Source organism: Pararge aegeria, chromosome 13 (assembly GCF_905163445.1).
Source record: "Pararge aegeria chromosome 13, ilParAegt1.1, whole genome shotgun sequence".
Taxonomy (NCBI): Eukaryota; Metazoa; Arthropoda; class Insecta; order Lepidoptera; family Nymphalidae; genus Pararge; species Pararge aegeria.
Genome location: NC_053192.1, coordinates 5629365 through 5655616, shown reverse-complemented (window position 1 = coordinate 5655616; position 26252 = coordinate 5629365). Strand labels below are relative to the sequence as shown.

The following is a 26252-nucleotide window of genomic DNA, read 5'->3' as shown; positions in this document are numbered from 1 at the left end:
AAAGCTTTACATTAATTAATTAGTTGATCAACCATGAAATTGCTTGATTCAATAACTTCTTTTAACTTTACTCGTATGGTATAAAGGCTTGCATTTTGCGATGAAAATTGAAAATTATAACTGAGTGAATTTTTTTAATTAATTTTTCATTTGATGAACTAACATTTATTTAGTGAAAGAAACCATAACATCGAATCGTTTAATTAAAATGTTGCGGAGAGATATTATATTGCATGTACGGATAAAAACAGTTTTCGTTCTTTTTTCACTTTTCGAAAATATTGTTTACTGCAATGATTGCTGGAAAAGTTACGATGTCGAGGAACACTTCGATGTTATGGATAAATTAGATGGTAATTTTTATAAATTGACTTATTCTATCCCTTTTAGTTTTTATTTTTCCGTATGCGTACCTACTTCTCTGAAGTAGTTATTACGTACGTTAATACGACATTGTACGTGAAAAAAGGAAAAACCGTCTCTATGAAAAGAAACCATTGTTTAGTGTGTGAAAGCGGTCAAAATAACTACTAGCTTAAAACTATAAAAAAGTTTAAAAAATAACTTGTAGATTTCACAAGGCTGCTCAGTAAAGAAAAGAATTTAAACAACTTCAATATATCGTTATTCAAATTCGTACAGTGTTCAGTGTTACTTATTTCACAAAACACACTTTTCATGTAGAAAATGAAAAACACGACTTCTGAACAAGATGTCTATGGCTATGTTTCTGTTACTAATAGAATTCTCGCCATAGTTTATTAAGTTACCAAATCTTTCAGATTCAATTTGAATTGAATTTGAATTTTCAACTGCTTCTTAAACGCGTTTTGATCCCTCATAGCCTGCGGTTTTCGTTTCTGATCTGCACCGATCTGGAATGCCCTTCCAGCTTCCATTTTCCCTACAATATGAGTACCTTCAAATCAAGAGTGAAAAGGCATCTTCTAGGCAAGCGCGCTCCGCCTTAGGCTGCATCATCGCTTTCCATCAGGTGTGATTGCGGTCAAGCACTCGTCTATAAACATAAAAAATAAATAAAGTGATCCACGATCTCTCAGCAATGCAAAATAAATAATTGACAAGTTATAAGGCCTGTTATAATAAACCTGTTTCAATGATTAGGTTTTCAATTTTAATCAAGTGTGATTGAGTAGTCGTCTAATGAATAATCATGTGCTAAGCTTACCTCTTTTTTTTAATTTTCTTAGTTAAAAATATCGTTTATTTTCAGAACAATATGCTGAAGTCAAAAATAATTACAACGCTATGGCAAGAGACAATAATTTTGATAAAGATATGCTTCTTGTAAGTTATCCTTTTATACCCAAACCTATACAAAACAGCGACACGGCGTTGCTCCTATAAAACCTGTATATCATCCGTTGAATCGGACTAACATAAAGTTTAGTAAGCTTCATGAATTTTAAAATCTATATTCTGAGACTTTACGACTAAAGTTCAGTTACAGTTTTATTTATATAAGTTTTAGCCATCTTTCAGTAGCAAATATAGACAGACATTAAAATATTATCCGTCTGTAAGTATGGTACTATTGAATAGTTGCAAAATAAAGTACCATACTTACTTTTAACTTGACATCAAGTTTCTGTTATAAAACTTTTAACTTTTTACACGAGACAGACTTGGTCGGGAGTGGATCGGATTTTTTTTATGTGAAACATTCTATAAGCGCGTCTCGTCAGTAAAATCGACTCGTTTTGCATCACGGAAGATGGCGTAACCCTTTGTGTTTGTGACAGCAGTACCACACGACATCGGTTGGGGACTAAGCGTTGCCTTTCGACAAGGGACTTCTCAACGGCTAAGAGCACATATATAAAGTTTTGCATACGCATTCAATTGTGACAGTCCATTCTAATTACTACGATGACGGGACAGCACTCAGGGTTGGCTCCCGAAAGGGACACATACTTTTTAATTACTTATTAAATTCTATTATCAACTTAATTATGTTTGTCTGGTGGGAGGCTTCGACAGACCAAGCGAGAGAAAATTCAGAAAAATAATAAATTACCAAATCGCCCGTGGCGGAGTTCGTAGCTGTGACCTCCCTTTTAAAAGATTACAGCGTTCACCACTGACCTTCGGCAAAAAGTGTTTCGTAAGAAAATTAGATATAATTATAATTGAACTAACCAGTATAAGTATTAAGTATATTTACTGACAGAAGTTGGTGAAAAATCGAGGTAAAGCCGAGCGAGCTATTCACGCGGCGCAAGGTGACGAAAACCTCATACCGGCTGGCATCAACCTCGGTGGATATTGTATGATGAAGCTGCCTAAATCTCTCCTGTTAGTATTCCCTTTCTTGGATGGATGGATGGATGTTTGTTACTCTTTCACACAAAAACTACTGAACCAATTTGACATAATTTTTGAATTAAGGATTATACCCTGCCTATATGTATTTATCCCGGGAAAATGTACGGTTCCAGGTACGGATTCATTATACCTAATGTAGCTTGTTTTAGATTCGCAAATTCTGTACTGCTGGCTTTTATTTTACAAACATTCCGCAAGAACACCTGGCTGTTGAAGTTTATATTTCGATATTCGGAAACAACTCTATAACTGAGAGATTACAAATTTTATACATAGAGATTATTAACTTTTACGGGCTGTAAACTAGCAAAACCCTGCTAAGGTCTGTTAGCTTCCAAAGCCATGACTAATGAATTCGGGAGAAAAAGTTGTATTCATTATAAGAAGAGCTTTGCCAGAGCATTCCTATATGAAACAAAATACTAAGTTTGTGAATATAAAAATCCAAAGCATAAGTTTATATTAAAATTGATACAATATGTTATTTGTATACTTGTAGAGATTACTGGCAAACAAATTAGATAATTATTTTTTGATTGAAAAACTTTTCATTTTAATAAAAGATCTCCCCTACATCTTCAATATAAATTAATACTGTATTTCTTTGTACTTTAAGCCCAATTATATTAATCCGTTAATCTAGTAGCCAGACGAAAACAACAAACAAACCTTGGAAAACATGACGAGGTTAGGTGACGATGACGCGAGTTTCATGACTTTTGTTTACCAAAAAGGTGCTCAACGCGCCTAAAGAAGTAACACAATATTTTTTTAATGTTAAATCACTTAAGGCCGAGTAAAAGTTAATAGTGGTTACTATATATATCTACATAGCTTACCTTATCTCTTGTGAAAAAACAGCCTAATATTGAGCTATGGTTAATGAGCACTTTTAATTTCACGATATGATGTAATGTGGTGGATTTTAGTGATAGGGTTGGGAAATGGCCAATGAAACTATCCTATAGCCCCACGTTCGGACAAGTTGAGTAAGTAACTAATGGCTGGATCATATTCTTCTCGACCTTATTTTAATTAATATTAAGTTTACACAAAAATAAAGGTAAATCTTATTTTCGCTAGAATCTCTGTTTAATAGTAGGATAACCGACTCTGAATCCATATTCTTGTAGCCGAAATGCCAAATTGAATGTAAATGTACCTAATTGTTTTAGTTGTCGTCCCTCTAACTTGGGAATTCAACGATTAATAATATATATAATAATTTGAAATGTTTTGAAAAAATAGACAATATATTTTAGCTTCTTTCACCGCATGAAGCTACGCAACAATACTACGTTCCGTATAACAAGTCTGAACAGCGACCTGGGTGAGCTGAAGATGAAAGCCCACATCACGCTGAACGACCTACATCTCTTCGGCTCCTATGACTTCACCAATATCTTGAATAAACCTGGTATCCTTTCCTATGACCCCACGTTCGGGCAAGTTGAGTAAGTAGCTAATGGATGGCAGTTATTCTCTAGATTATTTTAATTAAATTCATTTCCGATTTTGATTTTGTTCATTCCTTTGAAAGGTGAATGAGTCGGGAGTGTTATAGCTTTGATTGGTGAAAAACGGTCCAAGATATCCGCCACCACAAAATATTGTTGTTATATTTGTTTAGTCATCCATGTTATGCTGAACCGACGGGCCTTCGACCCGCAAACTTTATGGTTAAACAAAATCATAACATCAACCCATTACCATCACCAGTCTCCTACCGCAGAGAGTTTTTGGTGGTCTCCACATACCTTTGAGAACATTATGTAGGACTCTCAGGCATGCAGGTTTCCCCACGATGTTTTCCTTCACCGTTGAAGCTAGTGTAGTATATTTTATTTACTTAAAATAAAAACTCAGAAAATCTGGCTATCACCGCTCTCAATCTCGGAATGCAAATTATTAATTAATTAATTTATTAAGAAAGAAATTGCTGAAAAAAATAATTTGTCTCCATCGCTATTATACAAGCAAAATCTTCTCTGTGAAAGAATTTTAATTACCCTAGTTGACACGAACGTTTTGATTACTAATTAATTATTTCATTTTGAGCATAATTTACACATCAGTTATACCTACATATTGTTTTAAGACTTTTATTAAAAAACGTGAGATACAAGATGGAGGGGCGGTACCGTCTTTTGAAGAACAGATTATACGTCGAGCTGATTATTTCCGAGATCGATTTGGACGAAGTACGGATGATGGTAAATATATTTTTTTATCTGAATAAACATGAGCAGGAATTGCTGACACGAACATATATTATCTAAAAAAATATATAATAAAATAAAACTCGTTTCGAAGAATGTTTTTTTTTCCTTTTATGCGATATTCCTGCTTTATGCCACCCTGGTCCGAAATTCTTGGCACGCCACTGGTTACAACCTTTATGACTACTCGAATACACGAGAACATAGAAAGTTGTGCAAAATTGAATCTTGAATGGTGAATTCAGATGAAGGAGCTACAATAGTAGCTATACATCTTTGCGGTGAATAATTTTTATTCGTTGTCAATGTGACGCGTTTTAGAGGGCCATTAAGAAAACAGAGCTAAGTACCAACGTGAATTTCAGTCTGCCACTTAGCACTGCTTCATATGGATACAGCTGAAGGCAATAATATTTACCTCCTTAAATTATTACCGATACAACAAATTTCTTTATTTTCAGTTTCCTAACAAAGCCTCTTCACATTCAGTATCACTGGAACGTAAAAACATTGGTAGGTGAGACACGCATTATATTTATTAGACAGTCTAGTATAGTGTTGCTAAAATTTTGCTAGATAGGGCCTTAAAGAAGGATATAGTCCTTCTAGCGAAGGTAGAACTAGACCAGTAAAGACGGACGATCAATAACTCAAGTGACGACCAAACTTCTCAAGTAAGACTTAGGAAGAATTCAATTTCAGCTTCATCAAAGTGTCGACCTTAAACGCTTCATGCTAACATCACCTATAGGATAGGTAGTACCTTTTAGCTGTAGTATAGTGCAGAACTAAAACTTTTTATCCTCACTTCCTAAGTAGGATTAGGAAGTGCCTTAAATGTACTCAAGGTATGATTTATCTGGCATATTTATGGCAAACGCGCTTCCGATTATGTTCCGATATTTTGCTTGGTTGCGTGGTGAACATCGCTATTTAGCCATAAAGACGCATTTGGTTCATCATTTTTGCATTAACATATTTCTTGTTTCTTTCCGTGTAACTTTCGAGATTATTTTCATTTAATTTCATTCTTCACAGTACGCTGTACGCTGTACGCAATGCTATACTTATTTATTGATTTATTATGCAGATGTATTCATGGACAGATTGAAAGTGGACTTGGACAAATGGTTGAAGGATTATTTCAACGACTATCTGATGTACTACGTCGCTGCTGAAGATGCTGAGTTCGAGTATGTTAATTAAAAATATTACAACTTTTAATGTTCACCATCTAACTTAGTTACGTAGTGGGATTCCATGACATACCTAGATACGAAAGACTGACCTTCAACTATTCAGGTAAAAGAGCAATTTTGTTGGTAGGATTAATATAACATAACTTTCTTCTACTACATTCAAAGGGAGACTAGGTACTATACACATCTTGAAGGCAAGATTTTTTAAACAATTGTGGGTAACCAGCTGTTGCCCGCGGATTCGTACTCGGTTTTTTGGTTGTTCATAAATCCTACGAACCGTAAATTTTCCCGGGATAAAAAGCAGTATATGTGTTATTTCAGGGTATACTCTATTTCTATTTCAAAATTCAGTAATTTTGGCGTGAGAGAGTAACAAACATCTATCCATCCATCCTCACAAACCTATCTAAAAATAAAATTCTACTAATTCTACCAATATTATAAATACGAATTATAATATTAGTGGGATTAGTTAATTGGCGCACATACAAGTGCTAATGTATTTTCAAGTCATTTAAATGAGTAAAGGTTGTCAATTTATTTTAGATTACCATTGTATGAAAACTGAAATAATTATCTATACGTTGATTGTTATCAATATATCCATTACTTTTCATAATCACATAGGGGTATATCTCTGGAACATCTGTTCAAACTAGTTCGGTATAATAAGAATGATTACTAATGGTACTTTGACTTTTTGTGAGCAGGCCAATAGCGGCCTACGTAATCTATGACTATAAATTAAAAATTTAATAAACCCCCTACTTTCATTACAGTGTACTTACTAGTAATAGTAATTATTCTACTAGTTAAGACCTTTCATTAGATATTGAGGAGCTGTGAAACAAAATGTAATTCGCCATTATTCTGTAGCCACCATCCTGGATGAAGATGCCTATTCACTCTTGATTTGAAGGTACTCATACTCTAAGAACAGCTATAGTATATACGATTTTACTAGTCCAGCTCTTTCATTTGATAACCATATTGAAGAAGTGGTTAAAAATATGTTTTCCACCATTTTGTGGCGGCGGCCACCTACTAAATAAGGTAGCCTCAACGTCTCCAAGTAGCCATTGAAAAATAGATCGTGTAACAAAACAGTGTACGGTCAGCCATAAAATTGATCTAACTTTCTCGAATAGATATTTTGAAATGTCTTTCATTACAGAAAGTATAATCAGAAAAAAACAATGGCGCTCAATCAGTATGCAGACAAAGCGATAAACAAAGTGATCGAAAGACTGGGCGAAATAAACGCTAATGCCGTCTACCTACCTACCTTCGAAATACATAGTATGAGTGTTGCGGTAAATGAAATCCATTGTATAAAACTCACTCCCTACTATTCGTTTTTGCCGACTTCACTCAAGAAGGAAGATGTTATCAATTGGGTTGTTCGGGCATAACTCCGTCATTTATAAAATGCATCCTATTATCATCCCATTGCGAGGATGAGGAAAGAGGAGGAGAGGAGCGACGGTTTTAGAGCAAAGATCCACCACGCTGCCCCAAACCACCACCTACTGCCAAATTCTTGACTCCGGGCTGGTATTAAATTCTTGTTAACACTTAAAACAATACCTAAAACTTGTTGGTCCGGTGCGATATTCGAATCCAGGACCTAGTAGCCAATAGGCCAACACGGCAGTTATAAACGGTTTTGCGAAATTCTTTTTGTTTTTAAGTAGTTTTTTGTGTAAGTTTGTTTTTGGCATTTAATTCTGAAGTCGATTTTTTAGGCCATGAACCCTTTAGGACTTTTCATTCTCAAGACAAAACCCTACCCTGTAGTGGGCCAGTAATGGGTTGTCAACTTGATCAACATTGCTTATTTGTTAGCGCCATTAATTAAAACTTTTATATTTTGCAGGAAGTATCGCTAAAAGATGGAGTGTTGCGTGGTCTAGACAGTATTTACAGACGCTCCGTCACTACCGGCACGAAAAATAATAACGTGCGCACTGTTGATACGGTTGTCAGCTTCAGCAGTTTGAAAGTAAGATCTTTGACTACTTGGATGTTTGTTTGAATTATTTATTGCATATACAATATATACATAATACAAAGAAAACGAAACGGCACAGGAACTTAAAAACTATTGCTGGGCTGGGCATTTCTTGGCGTGCAAAGGCGGTCTTATCGCTAAAGCTATCTCTCCCTGACAACCTTTGGAGAGAAAGTTAAGAAACAGGTCGGTGCGGCAATAAAATGTAGACCTTAAATTAAAATATTTTAAAATGGACTACATGGTAATAAATTCTTAACATACTTAGTATATTTATAGTAGATACATATTATGATTATACATATTGCAATAATAAACAACATACTTCTTGACTTCCTTGAAAAGCGTTATCATTACGTCATCTTCATTAATAGCCTATAACAACACATTGCTGGACTTAACTCTCCCAACACAACTGTGTCCACGATCACTACTGCCCGTTCCCCGTTTTAATCCCTCAGTCGCCTCGTACGACACCCATCGGAGCAGGGTGGTAACAGCCACCACACGGCATATTATTATTAGATTAAATAGTAATAGGTTTTCCGCAATAACAGGGTTAAATAAAAAATACCAGAAAGCTCTCGGACTGTAGTTCTTTACATTAAAACTAACAATCTAACAATCTATATTTATATATATATATTATAGATATATTCATATATATATATATATATATATATATATTTTATTTATATTTATATATTTGTATAATTTTTAAATCTTATTTATTGCACCACCTACCTCTTTTCTATGTTTTTTCCTTTTACGCCATTGGTTGCCTGGAAGAAATCGCTATATAGCGATAAGGCCACCACTTTGTAACTACTTTTTTTTCTTTGGTGTACAATAAAAGTGTATTCAATCTTTTTTCTACGACTTTTTTTAGACTCGATAGTCTGAGAAATATTCAATATTTTACATAGATACTTGTTACTACTCTGTAATGTAACATCGGCAACAGCGTGCGAATTACGACTTCATCGTGCATTCTCGCAGTGGTTTGGCAACAGGGGCAAGTATTTTGTTTCACAATGTAATGTGACTTTACAAAAATAACATGATTTATTTTTTAGGATGAAATAAATTAATACTGAATTTTGTTGTTAGTTAACTACAAGGCACAGAGCTTTGTGGTATTTTTCATTTAACCTAAAAAACAAAGGTTTTTTGACATAATTTAGGTTATAGGACACATAATCGCGTTTCATTTAATCCTGCAATTTATTTTATTTTGTTTCAGCTAAGCTATAGATACGAGGCAGTGCTTAAATCGGGGCTGCCGCCAGTGACTGGTGTGTTGACCCTGACAGCGGATGAGCTGACTGCACACATGGCGCTCTCCTTGACCAAACATCCAGAAGCAGTTGATCTAAGTTTCACCTTTTTGGAGCAGGCAAAGTATGTAGCAGACATGAAGTTAAGAACTCAACATTAAAATAAATAAAAAAAAACGAATTTAATAACTCTCAGATGCAAACACCTGTATCATTAGTAGATTTCATTATAGGTTTATATATATATACTTAAATTTAACTTCATTTTTTTCGTATGATTCAGACCGGAGACTCTAACTATGGAAGGACCAGCGAGCAGGATGATATCGAACTTTAAATACATGCTGGAGCATCATATCATTGCTATTATGTCCAACACCTTGATGCACAACATACAAATGCTCGGGACATTGGATCGATGCAGTACGTAAGAATACCGTCAACTTGTTAAATAATGGACTACGTTTTTTTGTGCGACCAAACTTTCCCTATATATGAGATTTCGTGCATTTTTTTTCCAGTCCCACTACTTGCCCCATATATGGAAGCAGAAGTAAATGCCAGCCATTCCAATGAAGACAAAAAAAGTTTACCTGCACCAAATAAACGTACTGAAACAGAAACTACAAATATAGACGATATTATAGTTACTACAGGTAAAAATTTAACAGAAGATTTTGATGAAAATGATAAACAAAATATATTGTATCAAGAACCACAAGAAGACTATAAAAAACATTACAATAATTGGGACAATAGTGCACTGCGTAGCAACGAAGAACTTTCGAAGGAACAAAACGGAAATGATAAGAACCTAAATGATTATAATAATACAGACATTAAGCCCTACATCCCAAACATTATACTACCTGGACTTCTAGGAAATTGGACGGATGAAGATAAAAAGAAATTCATTGAAAGGAAGCCCTCGTACAAACGTTCTGTTTCAAGAAAACTAGAAAAGAAACAGAGCAAACGTTTAACTACATAATTAAAAACAAAATAAAGATAAAGTAAAGTAAAAAGTAATAAATAATTGTACTGGCTATTTCTTATTTTAATGTTGAAAAAGAACAATGAAGGAGTCGGCGGAGTCTGCCTTTCGAACCGGTGGTAGAGTCACTACAAACAGATTGACGTTTCAAAAGTTTAGCTTTTTAGTCCTAAACAATTAAACATTTAGTGCTTAAAACTAAAAACTTAGTAAAATAAAATAGTCCTATCTCAACTTATTGCAAACATACCTTCCATGCAAGTTTCAAACTCCCATTTTAGCCTCTTTTGGGTTTTCGCATAGCTCCTGCTAACTTAAGTTGGTTGGAAGATTACCTAAACCTGCATTTTACCTTCTCTTAGAGACAATCGACATTTCCAGTTTTAAGTTTTAGACTTGATAATAAAGTGATCACCACACAAACATCCATTCCCAATTCTAACACTAATTAGGGATGATTTTCAGAAATTGATCATATAGGTATTCCAAAACTATAAACCTAAAAATTCTGATTTTCATATCTGTAACTTCACTGACCCTTTCATGTAACCTTCCAACTCTTTTATCGTCTGATTTCATAAAATCCTATTTTAGCAGATGCATTCGCCCTTATTCCTACCTATCTCAAAGAACAGCGGACGGATCTATGGAAGTTGCTCCAAAATCAACCTTTAATAATAAAGTAGTAGTGTGACTATACTAAAAAATACCCGTGTAAATTGCACTAGGTGTGTGGGTAAGCCATTAAGGAGCCTTGCCCCATATGTAGGTCCTCGCTGTTCGCAGCAGTGTCTTTGCGGTAGCCTTAATGGCGTTGGGGAATGTTTTTCCCTAAAAGTAAATGGGAGAATAGAAAGAAATAGGGAATATGGCAATTTCACCGTCAAAGTCGACCCCTGCCTGGTGAGACTGGTGGGAGACCACTTGTTATTTTCCGTTTTCAAGTAGGTATGTTTAATTCGTACCTAGGGAGATAAAATAAGTAAATATAATTTAATGTAGATTCCCTAAGGTATTATTAAATTCACTGAAAGTATCTTATGTCAGACTCATTAAAATTAATAAATGGTAGGTGTGGATTTAAATAAACACTTATGCCTACATTGAACTCGCCGTTGCCAGCGACTTGCTCCGCGTTTCTTTTGGTTTTTTTAAAAACTCACAAAACATCCCCCCAAACCGGTGCAGCCGTTTCGGAGATCTGAGACATCCAGACGTAGAAACTCATATTATTTCTGAACCAGTAGTAGGTAGAGTCCGAGAAACAGCTAGAGTAGATAGGTTCTCATTTCAAAATTAATATAACCCGTAAACCATGTTATCTGTATTTATTAGTACCTACATAGTACAGCTTTTTGTGACATAGCTCGACCGACGTACACCACTTATTTCTGCAGCAAAGTTGCATTGTTACAATTTTGACTGCCGCCAACAATACACACATCGCCATCTAGCCCCAAAGTAATTATTTGTATTATGGGTACTAAGATGACAGCTTAATATTTTTATGAATAATATAAATATATACTTATAATATTTACTTAAAATATAAACACTCAGCCATTAAAAAACATTCACGTTCATCACACAAAGTTTTTCCAGTTGTGGGCATTGAACCCACGGTCTTGGACTCAGAAAGCAAGGTGGTCAATTATAGGGGTGTTAAGCTAATAATATTTAATTTTGTGTACCCATTTAAGAAGTTCTTATACCCGAAAAGTAGTGCTATCCACCTACTCTAATTAATCTTATTCTTTGTACACATTTAGGGACACATCATTCAAGAGTTCGTCTACTAATTGACTGGCATAATGGTTCTTTATCTTTGTATACTTTCCGCCAAAGTTTTAATTAAATTAAATTTTTGTTTATGGCTTTTGTCTCTGCCAACTGGGCACAAGGTACTTCGCCAATGTCTTGTAGATGGAGAAGGCACAAAGGAGATTGAGTGGTGAAACTAATGAAAAGTTAAAACATAGTCCCAAAGTTTTATAATCATTGTTCTTAGGCCAAAGCTAAAAGTCGCAATTGACACTGACAAGTTTTCAAAAAACTGTCATTTATCCAAACGTCATTTAAATTATGTCAATTTGTGTTGTCACTTGACAGATGTGGCACAGTGGCAACAATATGTTTCGGAACCTTCGATAATATTTTATATTATTAACATTTTATTGAGTATTCTTGAGACAAAACAAGCACGTATAAAGCAAAGTAATGTTCACGCCAAGATGACCGAGGAAGAGCTTGTTGATATAGAGCTGGAGCTCTCAAACCTTCTGACCAAAGTGCAGCCAAACCTTCAAGACGTTATCAAAAGAGTAAATAAAATTTTATATCGTTAGTTTATTTGGATTATGAGAATGCAGTAGAGCAGGGTTGTCGGAGCTTATTTTCCAGTATATCAATGAAAATTGGGGCTTATATACTTTAGTGGAATTAAGTGAAACTAATGATTTCGTTTTACGAAAATTTTTCGATTTTAACTATTTCTTATTACTTTATCTTTTTATTTAGTGGTTTTATTACTGTTTATAGGCATAAATCTATAGATATTGAGTTCCAAATCTATAATATACTTTCTTTCTCTATTAAGAGCCATATCTATTTGTCATTTACTCTGTTATAGTTTCATAATCACTGCCGTATTTTATTCTTGGATTTGTTTTTCAGAGTTTTACTAATGTTGCTCTACAGCAAACTAAGAATGGAGAACAAATTAAGGCTGATACTCTAGAAGACACCTCATACTTTGCCAAAAATACCCAAGTGTAAGTAAAAAATTAAATCTCTGGTCAATTAGTAAATGTCCTTACTGACATAAATTCACTGCCAAGCCACTAATATTTTCTCTTGGCCTGATGGTAAGTGAAGAAAGTAAGGAAGGCAAGAAAAAGCGAACCTAGCAGAAGCTTATACACTGTAAATTTTAAGGTACTTACATTAGTATAAGCCATATATCTTTGTGCTGTGTTTAATACACAAACAAGGAAGTAAAGTACTATGTTGTATCCATGAGACTTCAACGTATTAACATTGCAGATCCTTAAGATGCCTTTATTAATTTTTGCATATGAATAAATATACTATGACAATCAACACATTGCCATCTAGCCCCAAAGTAAGCGTAGCTTGTGTTATGGATACTAAGATTACTGTTGAATATTTTTTTATGAATAATATACAAATAAACACCCAGACACTGAAAAACATTCATGTTGTTGAGGGAATCGAACCCACAGCCTTGGACAAAGAAAGCAGGGTCGCTGCCGACTGCGCCAGTTGGCCGTCAAACAATGCACTGCTGGACTAAAGATCAAATAAAAGTTACAATCTCTTTTACAGAAACCTCTCTAGGCTAGAACTTGTCAGGCATCCAACATTCCATATGCAAGCTGTATCATTGGACTTGAAATCAATGGCACTCACATTACGTTGTTCTCTTGGTGAAGTCAATGTTAAAGGACTGTATAGTGCATTTAATGAAAATCTATTCAACCTCATACCAGTGATGGCTGAAGGACATCTTCTGTAAGTACAAACTTGTAATTTAATAAAACTTACTAGAGGCTCGCAAATGCTTGTTAAAATCTTTTTTGGCAGGCAATGATTGTTGTATGAATAGAATACCACTAAATGCCAGTAACTACACAGTGTCGTGTGGTGACGGCAGATTGGAGTTGTTGCAAGCCCTCATCTTACTGCAGGTGTTGTACAACATGACTAACAGAGAATGGGCAGCATCGTTCTCTGCATGTACCAACTACTGTGATCTCCAAGCTATCTAGCTAGTGTGATGATTATAACAAAAACTCCCATTGGGAAAGATCTTTAGTCCAGCAGTGCATTGTTTTAGGCTACTGATGACTACACAGTAAACAGTGAAGTTAGGCTACATTGTTTGTGTTTGAAAGTTCTATATCATAATTGTATTTATTTTTTATACAGCAATGGTTGACTGGAAAGGATTGCTACGTTGCTATAAGGCCACCAAATTGTGTATGATGTGGTGTGATAGCTTTCCGTTTTCTTTACTTTTTGAACAACGAACAATAAAAGTATTAATTCATATAATTTATACAGTGCCGCTTGGAAAAGTTTCCCATATACATATTAGAGCGAATGTTATTACACCTGTGACATGCTGAGAGAAGGAAGCTAGTGTTCATTCATTTGGAACATTATAAGATAAGATTATAGACCTAGTCTCTAACATAATAATTTGTTCTAATAGGTCTTACGAATTGAGGATTTAAAAGGTTTGTTCTTTGTTATTAACTAATAATATTTATACAGTCATTGTTGGTGGAATGGTAACTAGCCACGGCCGAAGCCTCCTACTAGACAAAAACTAATGTTCTTAGGTAGCCTCCTACATCAAACAATAGCTCTTTATATAAGGTTTCTAGTTGGAATTCGGCAGATACCAATCGTTAATTTAAGCATACACTTTTATGTTACCCTACTAATATGATAGTTAAGAAACGTCCTGTGAGGATGTATAGATCTTGGTTACACAAAAACTACTGGACGAATTTGAACTGAAATTTGGAATGAATATAGATTATTCCCTCCAAATTAGCACACAGGCTGCTTTTATCCCAGAAAAATCCATTGTTCCCGCGCGATTTGTTAAAAACTGAATTTCAAGTCGACATCTATAGCTATACTGTTACATAATAATATGATAATAAGTTAATTGTTCAAACTTATTTCGCATATAAAAGTCAATACTTTATTTAAAGAAGAAAGCTATGAAGGAATTTCCAATTGTAGTGAGATGATAATAATTTGTTGAATTTGCGATTTACAAATATTTACATGTATTTTTTTATTACAGTATGACTTTATCGAACATGACTGCTGATGTCAGTGTTGGCTTGGTTCTAGAAGATGATGCCTTTTCATATGTTAATCCTGGGATAGAATTCAATCACGATGAAGTGCTTGTTAAGGTAACTTTTTTATCTTCTTCTTCTGGTTCTTCTTCTTGCCCTTCCTCGTTAGGTAGAGACAGACTTGTTTTTTTTTACTCAAGGAAAAATACTGTGTATGTCTCCAAAATATACGTAATATATTCATAACAGTGAAGCCATATATAAAAGTGTATTAAAATTACTTCATTCGTGGCATGAGTCAGGGTTTTGGGTCTAATTTCATTGGTCTACAATTTTGGTTCCTTAATAATGTAGTAAGATAGTATTCACAAAGGTAAACAAGCGTAAAAGATTTTTTTAACTAGTTAGGTAAGGAAGTCGTGATATATAATCTTAGTTAACACTTTCAACAAATAAACTAATTTGTTAAACCTTGTTTTACCAATGGACTTATTATTCAACTCACCGAATACTTATGAGTTAAATTTTTTGTTAAATTTTATGTGAAATTAAGTTTACATAACGCTTTGTCAATGCTAGGTGCGGTGCAATGCACTTTTAATTGACGTGCATATCAGTCCATGTTTTTGTGTGTGTTAGCACACAAAGTTGTTTAAAAACGTGTAATATGCATGTTGTTAGTGCTCTAAATCTATCTATATATAAAAGGAAGTTGTGTTAGTTACACCATTTATAACTCAAGAACGGCTGGACCAATTTATATGATATTATTTTTTTAGATTTCTCTGTATAAGTATTGAAATATAACATTCATCAAAAAAAAAAACATCCGCGTTACGAAATTCGCCGGGACAGCTAGTAAATAAAGAAATAAACAGATAAATTATTCTTCTGATTGAGGTAACAATTGAACCCGAATTAAATGACATGAAAATATATATATACTACGACATTAAACACATCGCCATCTAGTCCCAAAGTAAGCGTAGCTTGTGTTATGGGTACTAAGATGACTAATGAATATCTTTATGAATAATATACATAAATACTAATAATATAGTTGTGGGAATCGAACCCACGGCCTTGGACTCAGAAAGCAGAGTCGCTGCACACTGCGCCAATCAGCCATCAAAATAAAACAAGCAACACTCTGTTAAAGTATGTTGATCATTTATTGATTTTATTCTAACACCATTCTGACACCATTCTACTTTGTCCCGAAATACATAGAGTATTCCTTACAAGCGCATTTATGCGTACAAGTTTGATCGCTTTTAATATACATAATTTATGTGCCTATCTATATATAAAATTTTCAGTTGTCCTGGCCATCGCCGCAAAGGGGAGGTGGCTATGAATTCACGACTACTGAGCAGTTAGCAAAACATATAGGTATGTTATAACTTATAATCTGTGCATAAATATAATATCATTTGCACTCGCATGCATGTACATTAAATAAGAGGTGATAACCTAGTGGGTAAGGCTTCGGCTTTCCATTCGTGGAGACGGAGTTCGAGCCTCGGCACACACCACCGACTTTTTGGAGTTATGTGCGTTCTAGTTTAAGCAATTTAAATATCACTTGCTTCAAATGGTGAAGGAAAACATCGTAAGGAAACCTTGCATGCCTGAGTTCTCCATAATGTTCTCAAAGGCGTGTGAAGTCTACCAATCCGCACCGGACCAGTGTATTTTTTTGGCGTGGTGGAAAGCTTTATTGCTACCTCCGACCAGCAGGCAGGACGGAGGTTATGCGGGACTCCCCCCTCCAAAAGGGGGGGGGGGTCCCCCACATAACCGGGGGTGCCACCACGGCATGTCCCTTTTGTTTGCTTTGTTACACGCCCGGGGAAACCGTTGTACACCTTCTGGACGTCTACCAACAACCCCAACCGATTGTTGGGGCTCCCGCGCTATGTGTGGTAGACCCTACGGCGTGACTCAAACCCTTCTCATTTTAAGAGGAGACCCGTTCCCTGTAGTAGGTTGGGTAATGGCTCAATGGTGGATATAACCTTCAATCTATGAGATGAGATGGTCTCATAGATCCGGTGCCTGGTACCAACCTAGTAATTAAGTTAGTATATGTGTATAATTACGTTAGTATTCTAACGTTGCGTAACAAATTATATTTTAACAGTCGCTTTTAATTACCCACATTCGATAGTGACTAATTGAAATCGAATCTAAAAGTAAAAAACGTCGCTTATCATTAATAGCATTAGTAATCTCGTATCACACCGGCAATAAAGATAACCAATTTATAATAATACAAAATGTAACTTATTTTTCTTGTTCTGAAACTCAAATTCCTCTACATTTTTAAAGGCTTGGTAGAACTTTTTTGTTTATAAATGTAACACATGATGAAAATTAAGCCTAATTTGCTGTACTCCGCGAAAAGCAGGAGAATCTGTTTGTTGACTTAACAATTATTCATTGTAAAGTCAACATCACCTGAGGATGGTTTCGGAGCGAAACGTTCGTAGAGGGTACATTGCCGTTTGGTTTGGAATATAAGGATTGAAGAAATAATAAATTACACCATACAGATACTCCTGCTTTTCGCGGAGTATAGCAAATTAGGCTTAATTTTCATGATATATCATGGATTTCCGCAAAGTAACGCCTTGCTTCTATCCAATATAAATGTAATATTTAAAAAACCCCTGACTTTCATTGTAGTGTACATCATTCTACTAGTCAAGTCGGTTAATTTATCGATACTGATGTACAGGGGATTTTAAAAAAAGAATGTAATTCACCAATTTGTGTTGGAGGTCATCTTGTATTTGTAATCTAGCCCCAAAGTAAGCGTAGCTTGTGTTATGGGTGCTAAGATGACTGATGAATATTTTTATGAATAATATACATAAATAAATAGCATTATACATATAAACACCCAGACACTGAAAAACATTCATGCTCATCACACAATCATTTTCCAGTAGTGGGAATCGAACCCACGGCCTTGGACTCAAAGCAGGGTCGCTGCAAACTGCGCCAATCGGCCGTCCAATATCGTATCTTTATTTGACCTAAACCACAATTAAGTCATGTTATTCACATCCTGGGGTAGCTGGAAGAGATCTTTTATAGAGATGAGCTTTCCTTTGTACACTTCATGTATCTTATGTTCACAATCACAATTTATGATACATAAATCCCTATCCTTATCCTTACTTCCCTACTAATATTATCAATGTGAATGTAAGTTTGTTTGTTACGCTTTCACGCAAAAACTACTTAACCGATTCTCACGAAACTCTGTACACATATTCTTGGAAGTGTTAGAAGTAATATAGGATACTTTTTATCCCGACATTAAGCTCGGTTCCTTTGGGAGAGGGGATGAGTGTTTGATGATTTTACACCATATCGTAGTATATTTATTTATTTAAAAAAATATTTTTGCACTATAGAGGTTATATATGTGTTTAATTTTGCCCAAACTGTGGTTGGAGATAGATGAGAGAACTTCTCAGCGGACAGCAGCAAACCCCTCATTGAAGGCTTAGCGATACTGAATACTTTAATTTTTTAGAACTACAACTAAATTTAGTGCAACATCAATAAAGAAAATCAAACGCAGACGAAGTCGTGGGCAATAGCTAGTAATAAATAAATAAATAAATAGATGAAATAATTCCTTACAGACGACTTACCTCTCACCGCGTCAATATCTCTGTCCCTGTTCGCGTTACTGCGGCAGAAGCTACAGAGGCATTTGGGTCAAGTACTGCGCCAAGCCACCAGCGTGTCTGAAGTTATGTGCTGCAACCCTAGTATGCTTGAAGCTTACAGGTAATAGCAAAAACAATAAATCGATGTCATAACATCATGTCATTAGTGGTCCAAACCTAATACTTAAACTGCTATTCCTTCATACAATTAAGAACAAACAGAAACCGTGTAAAGGACTAATTTTGAAACATAGAAAACCACTCCAATTTAGTAGTGTTTCTTAAACAGGCAGTTAGTCACTCCATTAATTTATCAGTTGGCAGTCATTATTTTATCTATAATGTTTTAAACGTTTACAATAAAATGGGGATTTTTTATTTAGAGTTCGTGTCACAACAACAAGTCATTAGTGGTGCAAACCTAGTACCTAAACTGCTATTCCTTCATAGAATTAAGAACATACAGAATCCGTGTACACGACTAATAACGAAGCATCGAAAACCACTCCAGTTTATTAGTGTTTCTTGGCAGTTAGTCACTTCATTCATTTAGCAATTGACAATGAATTTACCTATAATGTTCTAAACGTTTACCATTAAATGGGGAACTGGGGAACTCTCACACATATCTCCGTAGTAGTAGAGCTTTTGTGACAGAGCTCGTCAAATTGATGAACACAGGGCGGCATTTCGCGTGCTCCTTGGTCCGACAATTGTAACTATTAAAATATATATATATATATATATATATATATATATATATATACTACTACTAGCTGACACCCAGGATGCCACCTAAACGCATACCGAAAAATTCATTGAAATCAGTCCAGCCGTCTAGGAGGAGTTCAGTGACATACACACGCACACAAGAAATATATATATATAAAGATATATATACAACGTGTAACAGAATTACAAAATAATATAGAAAGACGCATAAGTATATTTCATAAGGAATCAAAGCCTGTAAAATATTAAATCGAAAGGAGCATATTTACTTTCAAAACTATTAAATTCAAAACATTGTTTACAAGTGTTTACTTATGACAACCCTATTGATGATAAAAGACCTCCACGCACATAGTACCGACGCTACGCGTAATTAAAATCATTTTATTCCTGTCACTTTAGTGGTAAAGTGACAGGTAGGAATAAAATTATTTTAATTTTGCAAAGGCTGTAACTGATTTCTTTCAGTAAAATCTATGGCAGTGGTTTACTCAAAAACTATTAGGTTTTCGGTTGCAGATAAGTCTCAGAGACAGTACATAAGGTACCTCTAAAGCCTGTTAAGTATTATTTCTGTTTTCATTTACACGTTGTATATAAGACAGGAGACCTTTGCCTCTTCAGTGGGACATTAACTGGGCTTATGATAATCAGTAACTATAGCTAAAATGATTCTTCTTTCACAGCTCAATGGTGGACCAGTTAGCGCAGAACGGCAACAGAGTAGTGGACATGGTGCTTATCAATATGAGAAGAACGTTGTTACAAACGTGCCGAGAGGTGCTCGATCTACCACCGCTTCACGCTACTTTTATGCACAAGGTATGCTTACTGTTTAGTACAAGATTTGCTACCTCGCAATCGAAGAGTCGTTTTGGCATATCAAACTCTGTATTGTCAAATTAAAATGCACCTAATGTCACGCGTCTTAGAGTCGCAAATCCTGTACTTCTGATTTTTGTTTTACAAACGTTTAACAAAAGCCAATTATGAGCAAATTCCGATGCTACTTCTTCGGTTGATGCTTCGGTAAAAAAAAACCTGGAGTCTCTTAAAATATTGTCTTCGTTAAGATTGGATGGTTCAAAATATATATCATGATGATTTTGAAAATCGCTACTATCGAAATTGTCCATCATCATCTTCATATAAACCCATTACCGGCCGGCCCACAACAGGGCACGAGTCTCATCCCACACTGAGAAGGGTTTAAGCTGTAGTCCACCACGCTGGCCCAGTACAGATTGGTGGACTTATTACTTTGCAACAGACACACACAGACAGACAGACTGAAAAGACTTGCAGAAAAATCCTATTATAATATTAAGGATTACTTAAACGATAAAAAAGCTTGGGTGTGAATTGCTTTTAATTAAATTTAAAAATAAAATTACCCCGTAAAGTTTGTTGTGGGCTCTTCTTAGACCAGGGCGCGTTTGGAACCCTCGTAGCTTTAGATTTAAATTGGCGAACGAAGTTATCACCATCCCGTTACAATTATGTAACCAAATATGTTTGAACGCCTGTGATAGGCCTACATGAATAAAGAAATTTTGAATTTGAATTTGCAATAATTTGACTATATATTTATTTTCGATGTCACGTAGAAACCAATTAAAAGGGATATGAGTCTATCACCAGGTGAGACTGTAGTCAAAGACTTACTTGTAATTGATATTCAGTCGCTTATCGTTAAACGAATTTCAGATAGGATCAATATCGTTAATAGGCAAATTGGAGACCGATACGGGTTGGGTGAAGAATTTGGCTACCGTCAACCGGATCAATGACGTAAGCGTTACACGACCTGACCCCATGAAGACCAGCTTTCACGTTACACTGAGGATAAAAGACTTACAGGTTGGTACGACTAAACTAAATGATTAATACATCGATGTGCCTGCCCAAATGTATTTCGGGTGGTGCGTAAAAATGTTGACCAATCACAACCACACGCGCGAAATATCTTCATCCTATTGGTTCCTCGCCATAGCACCACTGTTATGAACGAGATAGAGTCAACTTCAAGTCTAAGCGTAGAAACAGCAAGGTCTGGTTTATATTGTTATCATCATCATCATCATCTCTACCAATTGACGTCCACTGCTGGACATAGGTCTTTTGTAGGGAGTTCCACAATGCACGGTCCTGGGCCGCTTGCCTCCAACGGCTCCCAGCTACTCTCCTGATGTCATCTGTCCACCTCGTTTGGGGCCGACCTACGCTGCGTTTACCGGTGCGGGGTCGCCATTCCAGCACCTTACGACCCCAACGTCCATCGGTTCTCCGAGCTATGTGCCCCGCCCCGCCCGTATATTGTTAATTATGTTTTTATTTTAGTACCGTTAAATTAATCCATTCTGCAATATTGTCATGGAAGTGCTATAGCTTTTGCTTGATTTATGTTGCTGTTGTAATGTTTTACTTTTAACGAATACGACACAAAGGGACGGGGTGTAACAGGGTGTATGTACGTGCGTGCGTGCGGCGTGCGTGCGGGTTTGTATGTGGCTGTGCGTGACTTCGTGTGTGTGCGTGTGTATGTGTCTGTTTGTGGCATTGTATTGCCCGAATGTATGAACCGTTTTTGATTTTGTTTTTTTTTTTATTTGAAGGGTAAATTAGTCGGGAGTGATCTTAGCGAATTACCTTTTTTTCCACAACGCATGGGTATCAAATGAAAAGGTTTGACTAGTAGAATATTGTACACTATATAAAATTCGAGAGTTTTTGTATAAAATAATTATTATGTGGAATAAAAGTTTTATTTATTTCTAATACTCGTCAATATCTTATAGATCGGCTACGATGAATACCGTATTAAAGCCATGGGTGTATCATGCACGGGGCGCGTGGAAGCCGCCTTAAGCAACAACGCGATACACATGGCTATCAGTGTTGGACTCACTCGCTGGGAGCCGTACGCTCAATTGGACGACCTTAGAGTCCAGTATATGGAGTAAGTGATTATATATTTTTTCATCATCATTTGAGTGCTTGTATGGAAAAGTTCTATTGCTATACTTATTTCTGCGCCAACCAGCATTGATCTGGTCCGATCTAAAGGGTGTAGTTGCCAATGTAATTACAGGTACATGACGTGTTCCTGGCTTTGCAAAGTGTTGCTCATATTATACGCGATGGGTGTCCACTTACCAGCTTGGTCCATCAATTTTATTACTATGAAAAATTTGTGCAGTTGAGTGGGACGGGACTCTATATAACATACTGACTCTTTCAGTAGCAAGTATCGATAACAACTTTTCTTTTGAGTTCTTATTAACAGCCCTGCCAATAAAAGAGTAGAATTAATTTATATATTTATAACTTAAGGTGTAACAACATTTCATACTTAGGCATTATTTCATATAGAATATGAACCTCCCTTCTGGAAGAGATATAAAATAAAAGGATATTTCCTCTTTTAAACCGAATTAAAAAAAAAATAAGTAGGGTCTCAATTAGATTTACAGTAAATACAATACACACCAAACAGACCATGTAGAGAGAGTTGCAAGCTATTAATAAATTTATTAGACAATAATTTGTAAACTTAGTTCGTGGACTTCAGGAGTTTTAAATAAAAATAAAAAAAAACAGGAAGCCATTTAAAATAACAAAAAATATTCACAAATAAATATTAGAGTTTAATATTTTAAAAATATACTCATTTTGCGCATAACTTTACGCATAAGAGTAATGCCGTATTTCTATATCACATAAACCAATGAAGTTAGCACAACTTATGTTAAAAACAATAATAATTCATTTTGTTAGTATTATTGTGAAATTCAAATAAGTTACGAATTAAATTCATTTCTATATTAAATTAAACTTGTTTTGCATCCTAAAAATAATTGCAAAATTACCTGCAAGCTGGAGTTGGAGTTTTATGGAGTTTTATCTCCTCAGCGGCATGGATCTACACATAAGCGGTCTGGGTCCGCTAAGTGGGATGACAGGCGTGGTGCGAGCGTGGACGCGCGGCGCCGCTGTCGCACACGCCGCGCCCGCTCTCTCCGCCCAGCTACAACACGAGCTACATACAGCGCTGTCAGAGCTACAGCTGTGGGAACTGCTACATGGAAAACAGTAAGCTATGACCATATGTTAAAGCTCAAAATCGCGCTACAACCCGTTAGGAACTGCTGCCAAGAAAACTGTAACTTATGCTGATTAGATTAGAGCTCAAAATCAAGCTACTCACCGGTAGGAACTCCTGCAAAGAAAACTGTAACAAATGCTCATTAGATAAAAAATTAAAATCAAGCTACACACTGCACTGTCTTAGCTAGAGCTGTGGGAACAGCTGCATGGGAAACAGTAACTTATGCTCATTAGATTAGTGCTCAAAATCAAGCTACGCACCGTTAGGAATTGCTACATGGAAAACAATGAGCTATTTCCATATGTTACGAGCTCATAATCACGCTACACACCGTTAGGAACAGCTGCAAACGAAGCTGTAACCTATCCTCATTAGATTAGAGCTCAAAATCAAGCTACACACTGATAGGAACTGCTGCGACAAAACAATAACTTATGTGCATAAGATTAAAACTGAAAATTAAGCTGCACTCCACACTGCCTTTGTAACGCTGTTGGAACTGCTGCAAGGAAAACAGTAACGGTCATAAGATTAGAGCTCATAATCAAGCTACGCACCGTTAGGAACTGCTGCAACATAAACAGTAACTTATGAGCATAGCATTAGAACTCAAAATTAACTTGCACACCGCACTGTCTGTGCAACAGCTGCAAGGAAAACTAACCTATTCTCATAGGATTCGATATCAAAAGCTACGCACCGTTAAGAAGTGCTGCAAAGAAAACAGTAACCTATCGTCATAATATTAGAGTTCACAATCGAGCTACGCCCCGTTAGGAACTGCTGCAAGGAAAACAGTAACCTAACATTATAATATTAGAGCTCACAATCAAGCAACGCAACTTTAGGAACTGCTGAGGATTACGCTCAGAAGCTATCTGTGTTACAAAAGGGTTGGCCAAACCAACAGCAGCATTTCTTAGATTTATAAGAATTTATTGGACAAAAAATTTGGGTACTAAATTTATCGTTTATTTTAAAATATTTTATTTTAGTTGTGGTTGTATTTATTTTGCTTAGTTTAAAATGGCACTGCTTTTATAATTCATTTGTTACAGCGGTCCGTCTGTATCTGAATTAGAATGAATGGAAACAAGTTTAAACTGAATATTTCTGATAACGAATTCGAAATGAAAACAAAAAGCAATATAAAATCACAAAAAACATTCACACCCATAATAAATTAAAGTTTGATATTAAAAAGATTATACTCGTTTTGTCTTGTTGATTTTTATGTTATTGAAATTATTTACGGTATGTAAATAGTGTAAGTTTTTGTATAAAAGCAATTTGTATGTTGTAATTTTAGCTGTGGATGTGTTTATTTACTGTTTATTTTTTATGTAAGTATGTCAATCGAAGCAATCTTTAAATGTAACTACATTCAACTTTTGTTGTGTAGTACCTTTTTGTGTTACCTTATCAAGTAATATAACTTTAATTAAGTTTAATTTTATAAATACAATCTAAAATGCAGTTTCTCTTTGTGGCTTGGTGCCGTGTGGGTGGGTTGATACGTGGGTGGGTACGTCTCTCATTTCCGCACAAAGTGAAGAAGCTAAGAAGTCGAATATAATTTATGTATAGAGAGTATATAAAGAGTCCAATAAACTCAACAAAAAACTGATTCACTATTTGCTTATTACACATGCCTTAATATTTAGTTATACAATCGGGCCCCGATTTCTTACATCATTATTACGGGATATACTTTGGTAAGTGTGCTTAGGAACTTCAAAACCTTGTTCCCCCGTCTCCGTTCTACCACAGAACAGCGGACGCCTTGATCGGTAGCATCCTAATCTAGTTGATATTCAATCAACACGCACGAAACGTTTTTTTATCCACGTTTCTGATATACGTATCACGAGGCCGTTCTACATCCTAGCGGTACGCCGCTAGGATGTAGAACGGCCTCCCGGCAACTGTGTTTCCTGCCATGTACAACTTGAGTACCTTCAAGGCCAGAGTGAATAAACATTCTGTAGGCAAGCGTGCTCCAACCTTTACCCCATCATTGCTTTAGCAGGCATGATTATCGCCAAACGGCCTATCGTTAAATAAAAAAAAGGGTCCTTACCCCTTGAGTATATAGGAAATCAACTCAACTCAGCAAAAAGCTGATTATATATAATAAACGCTGTATCGCTGGTGATTATATATAAAACTAGGCCCCGATTTCTTACGTCATACGGACGTGGGTTCTTACATTCTTACCACAGTCACGAGGGCGTTCGTGTACTTTAATCCAAAGTCCAGTAGTCCGAAAAGTCGACACTAGTCGATGTTCGAGCCTTGCTGGAGGCACTCATTAGGTGATTTCCCCCCTTACCCCCGACATACCATGGAGCTCTTCTCATGGCGAACTTTCGTGTTGGCATCATCCCCCGTTGACGCTGTTACATCCCTTAAAATAGAAGGATAGCTATGCAATATTTTCTCTGTATCTGTAGCCTTAGTACAAGATTTGCTCGCTCCAGATCAAGGAGTCATTTTCGAGTATGGAATACTTGAACGTTGGAGTAAAATGGATGTTATTTACATGGTGTTATAGCTCAAAGTTGTCTACAATTCTTAAGTTCGCGCTTTTAACAGAATGTTTTTAAACTATAGTCAGAAGAACTGAATTTGGTAGATACTGGATGGTCCATTTTACTTTGATGATACAGAGTTTAATACTCGAAAACGACACCTCGATTAAAAGCGAGCAAATCTTGTATTAAGGCTACTGTTATGAAGAATTGGACATTCGAAAGAACATTGCGCAACTTTGCAACCGCATATTTTATTAGCAAGCGAGATAGTAAACGGCAGCTTTGCTTTTTAAATTTGTGAGAGA

General features: G+C 35.8%; 2 protein-coding genes across 2 annotated transcripts; both read left to right on the top strand.

Moving 5' to 3' along the window:
- Nucleotides 1-164: 164 nt before the first annotated feature.
- On the top strand, nucleotides 165-10051 carry LOC120628871. Its single transcript, XM_039897523.1, has 12 exons — nucleotides 165-353; nucleotides 1235-1308; nucleotides 2192-2316; nucleotides 3609-3800; nucleotides 4445-4559; nucleotides 5027-5078; nucleotides 5656-5758; nucleotides 6942-7080; nucleotides 7644-7769; nucleotides 9022-9179; nucleotides 9339-9478; nucleotides 9577-10051. Exons 1-12 carry the CDS (start codon nucleotides 209-211, stop codon nucleotides 10044-10046), a joined length of 1839 nt encoding a protein of 612 aa, XP_039753457.1. The 5' UTR covers nucleotides 165-208; the 3' UTR covers nucleotides 10047-10051.
- Nucleotides 10052-12149: 2098 nt separating this feature from the next.
- On the top strand, nucleotides 12150-24065 carry LOC120628961. Its single transcript, XM_039897664.1, has 10 exons — nucleotides 12150-12370; nucleotides 12723-12820; nucleotides 13395-13580; nucleotides 14890-15004; nucleotides 16207-16279; nucleotides 18547-18694; nucleotides 19992-20127; nucleotides 21013-21165; nucleotides 22104-22264; nucleotides 23218-24065. Exons 1-10 carry the CDS (start codon nucleotides 12281-12283, stop codon nucleotides 23399-23401), a joined length of 1344 nt encoding a protein of 447 aa, XP_039753598.1. The 5' UTR covers nucleotides 12150-12280; the 3' UTR covers nucleotides 23402-24065.
- Nucleotides 24066-26252: the final 2187 nt, after the last annotated feature.

Excerpts from the sequence above, each read along its gene's own strand:
- LOC120628871 (XM_039897523.1), top strand. The coding sequence starts at position 209 with ATGTTGCGGAGAGATATTATATTGCATGTACGGATAAAAACAGTTTTC. Across the intron at positions 5,079-5,655 it reads ACTGGAACGTAAAAACATTG|ATGTATTCATGGACAGATTG; the intron begins GTAGGTGAGACA and ends TTTATTATGCAG. Across the intron at positions 9,180-9,338 it reads ACCTTTTTGGAGCAGGCAAA|ACCGGAGACTCTAACTATGG; the intron begins GTATGTAGCAGA and ends CGTATGATTCAG.
- LOC120628961 (XM_039897664.1), top strand. The coding sequence starts at position 12,281 with ATGACCGAGGAAGAGCTTGTTGATATAGAGCTGGAGCTCTCAAACCTT. Across the intron at positions 13,581-14,889 it reads ATGGCTGAAGGACATCTTCT|TATGACTTTATCGAACATGA; the intron begins GTAAGTACAAAC and ends TTTTTATTACAG. Across the intron at positions 16,280-18,546 it reads GCAGTTAGCAAAACATATAG|ACGACTTACCTCTCACCGCG; the intron begins GTATGTTATAAC and ends AATTCCTTACAG.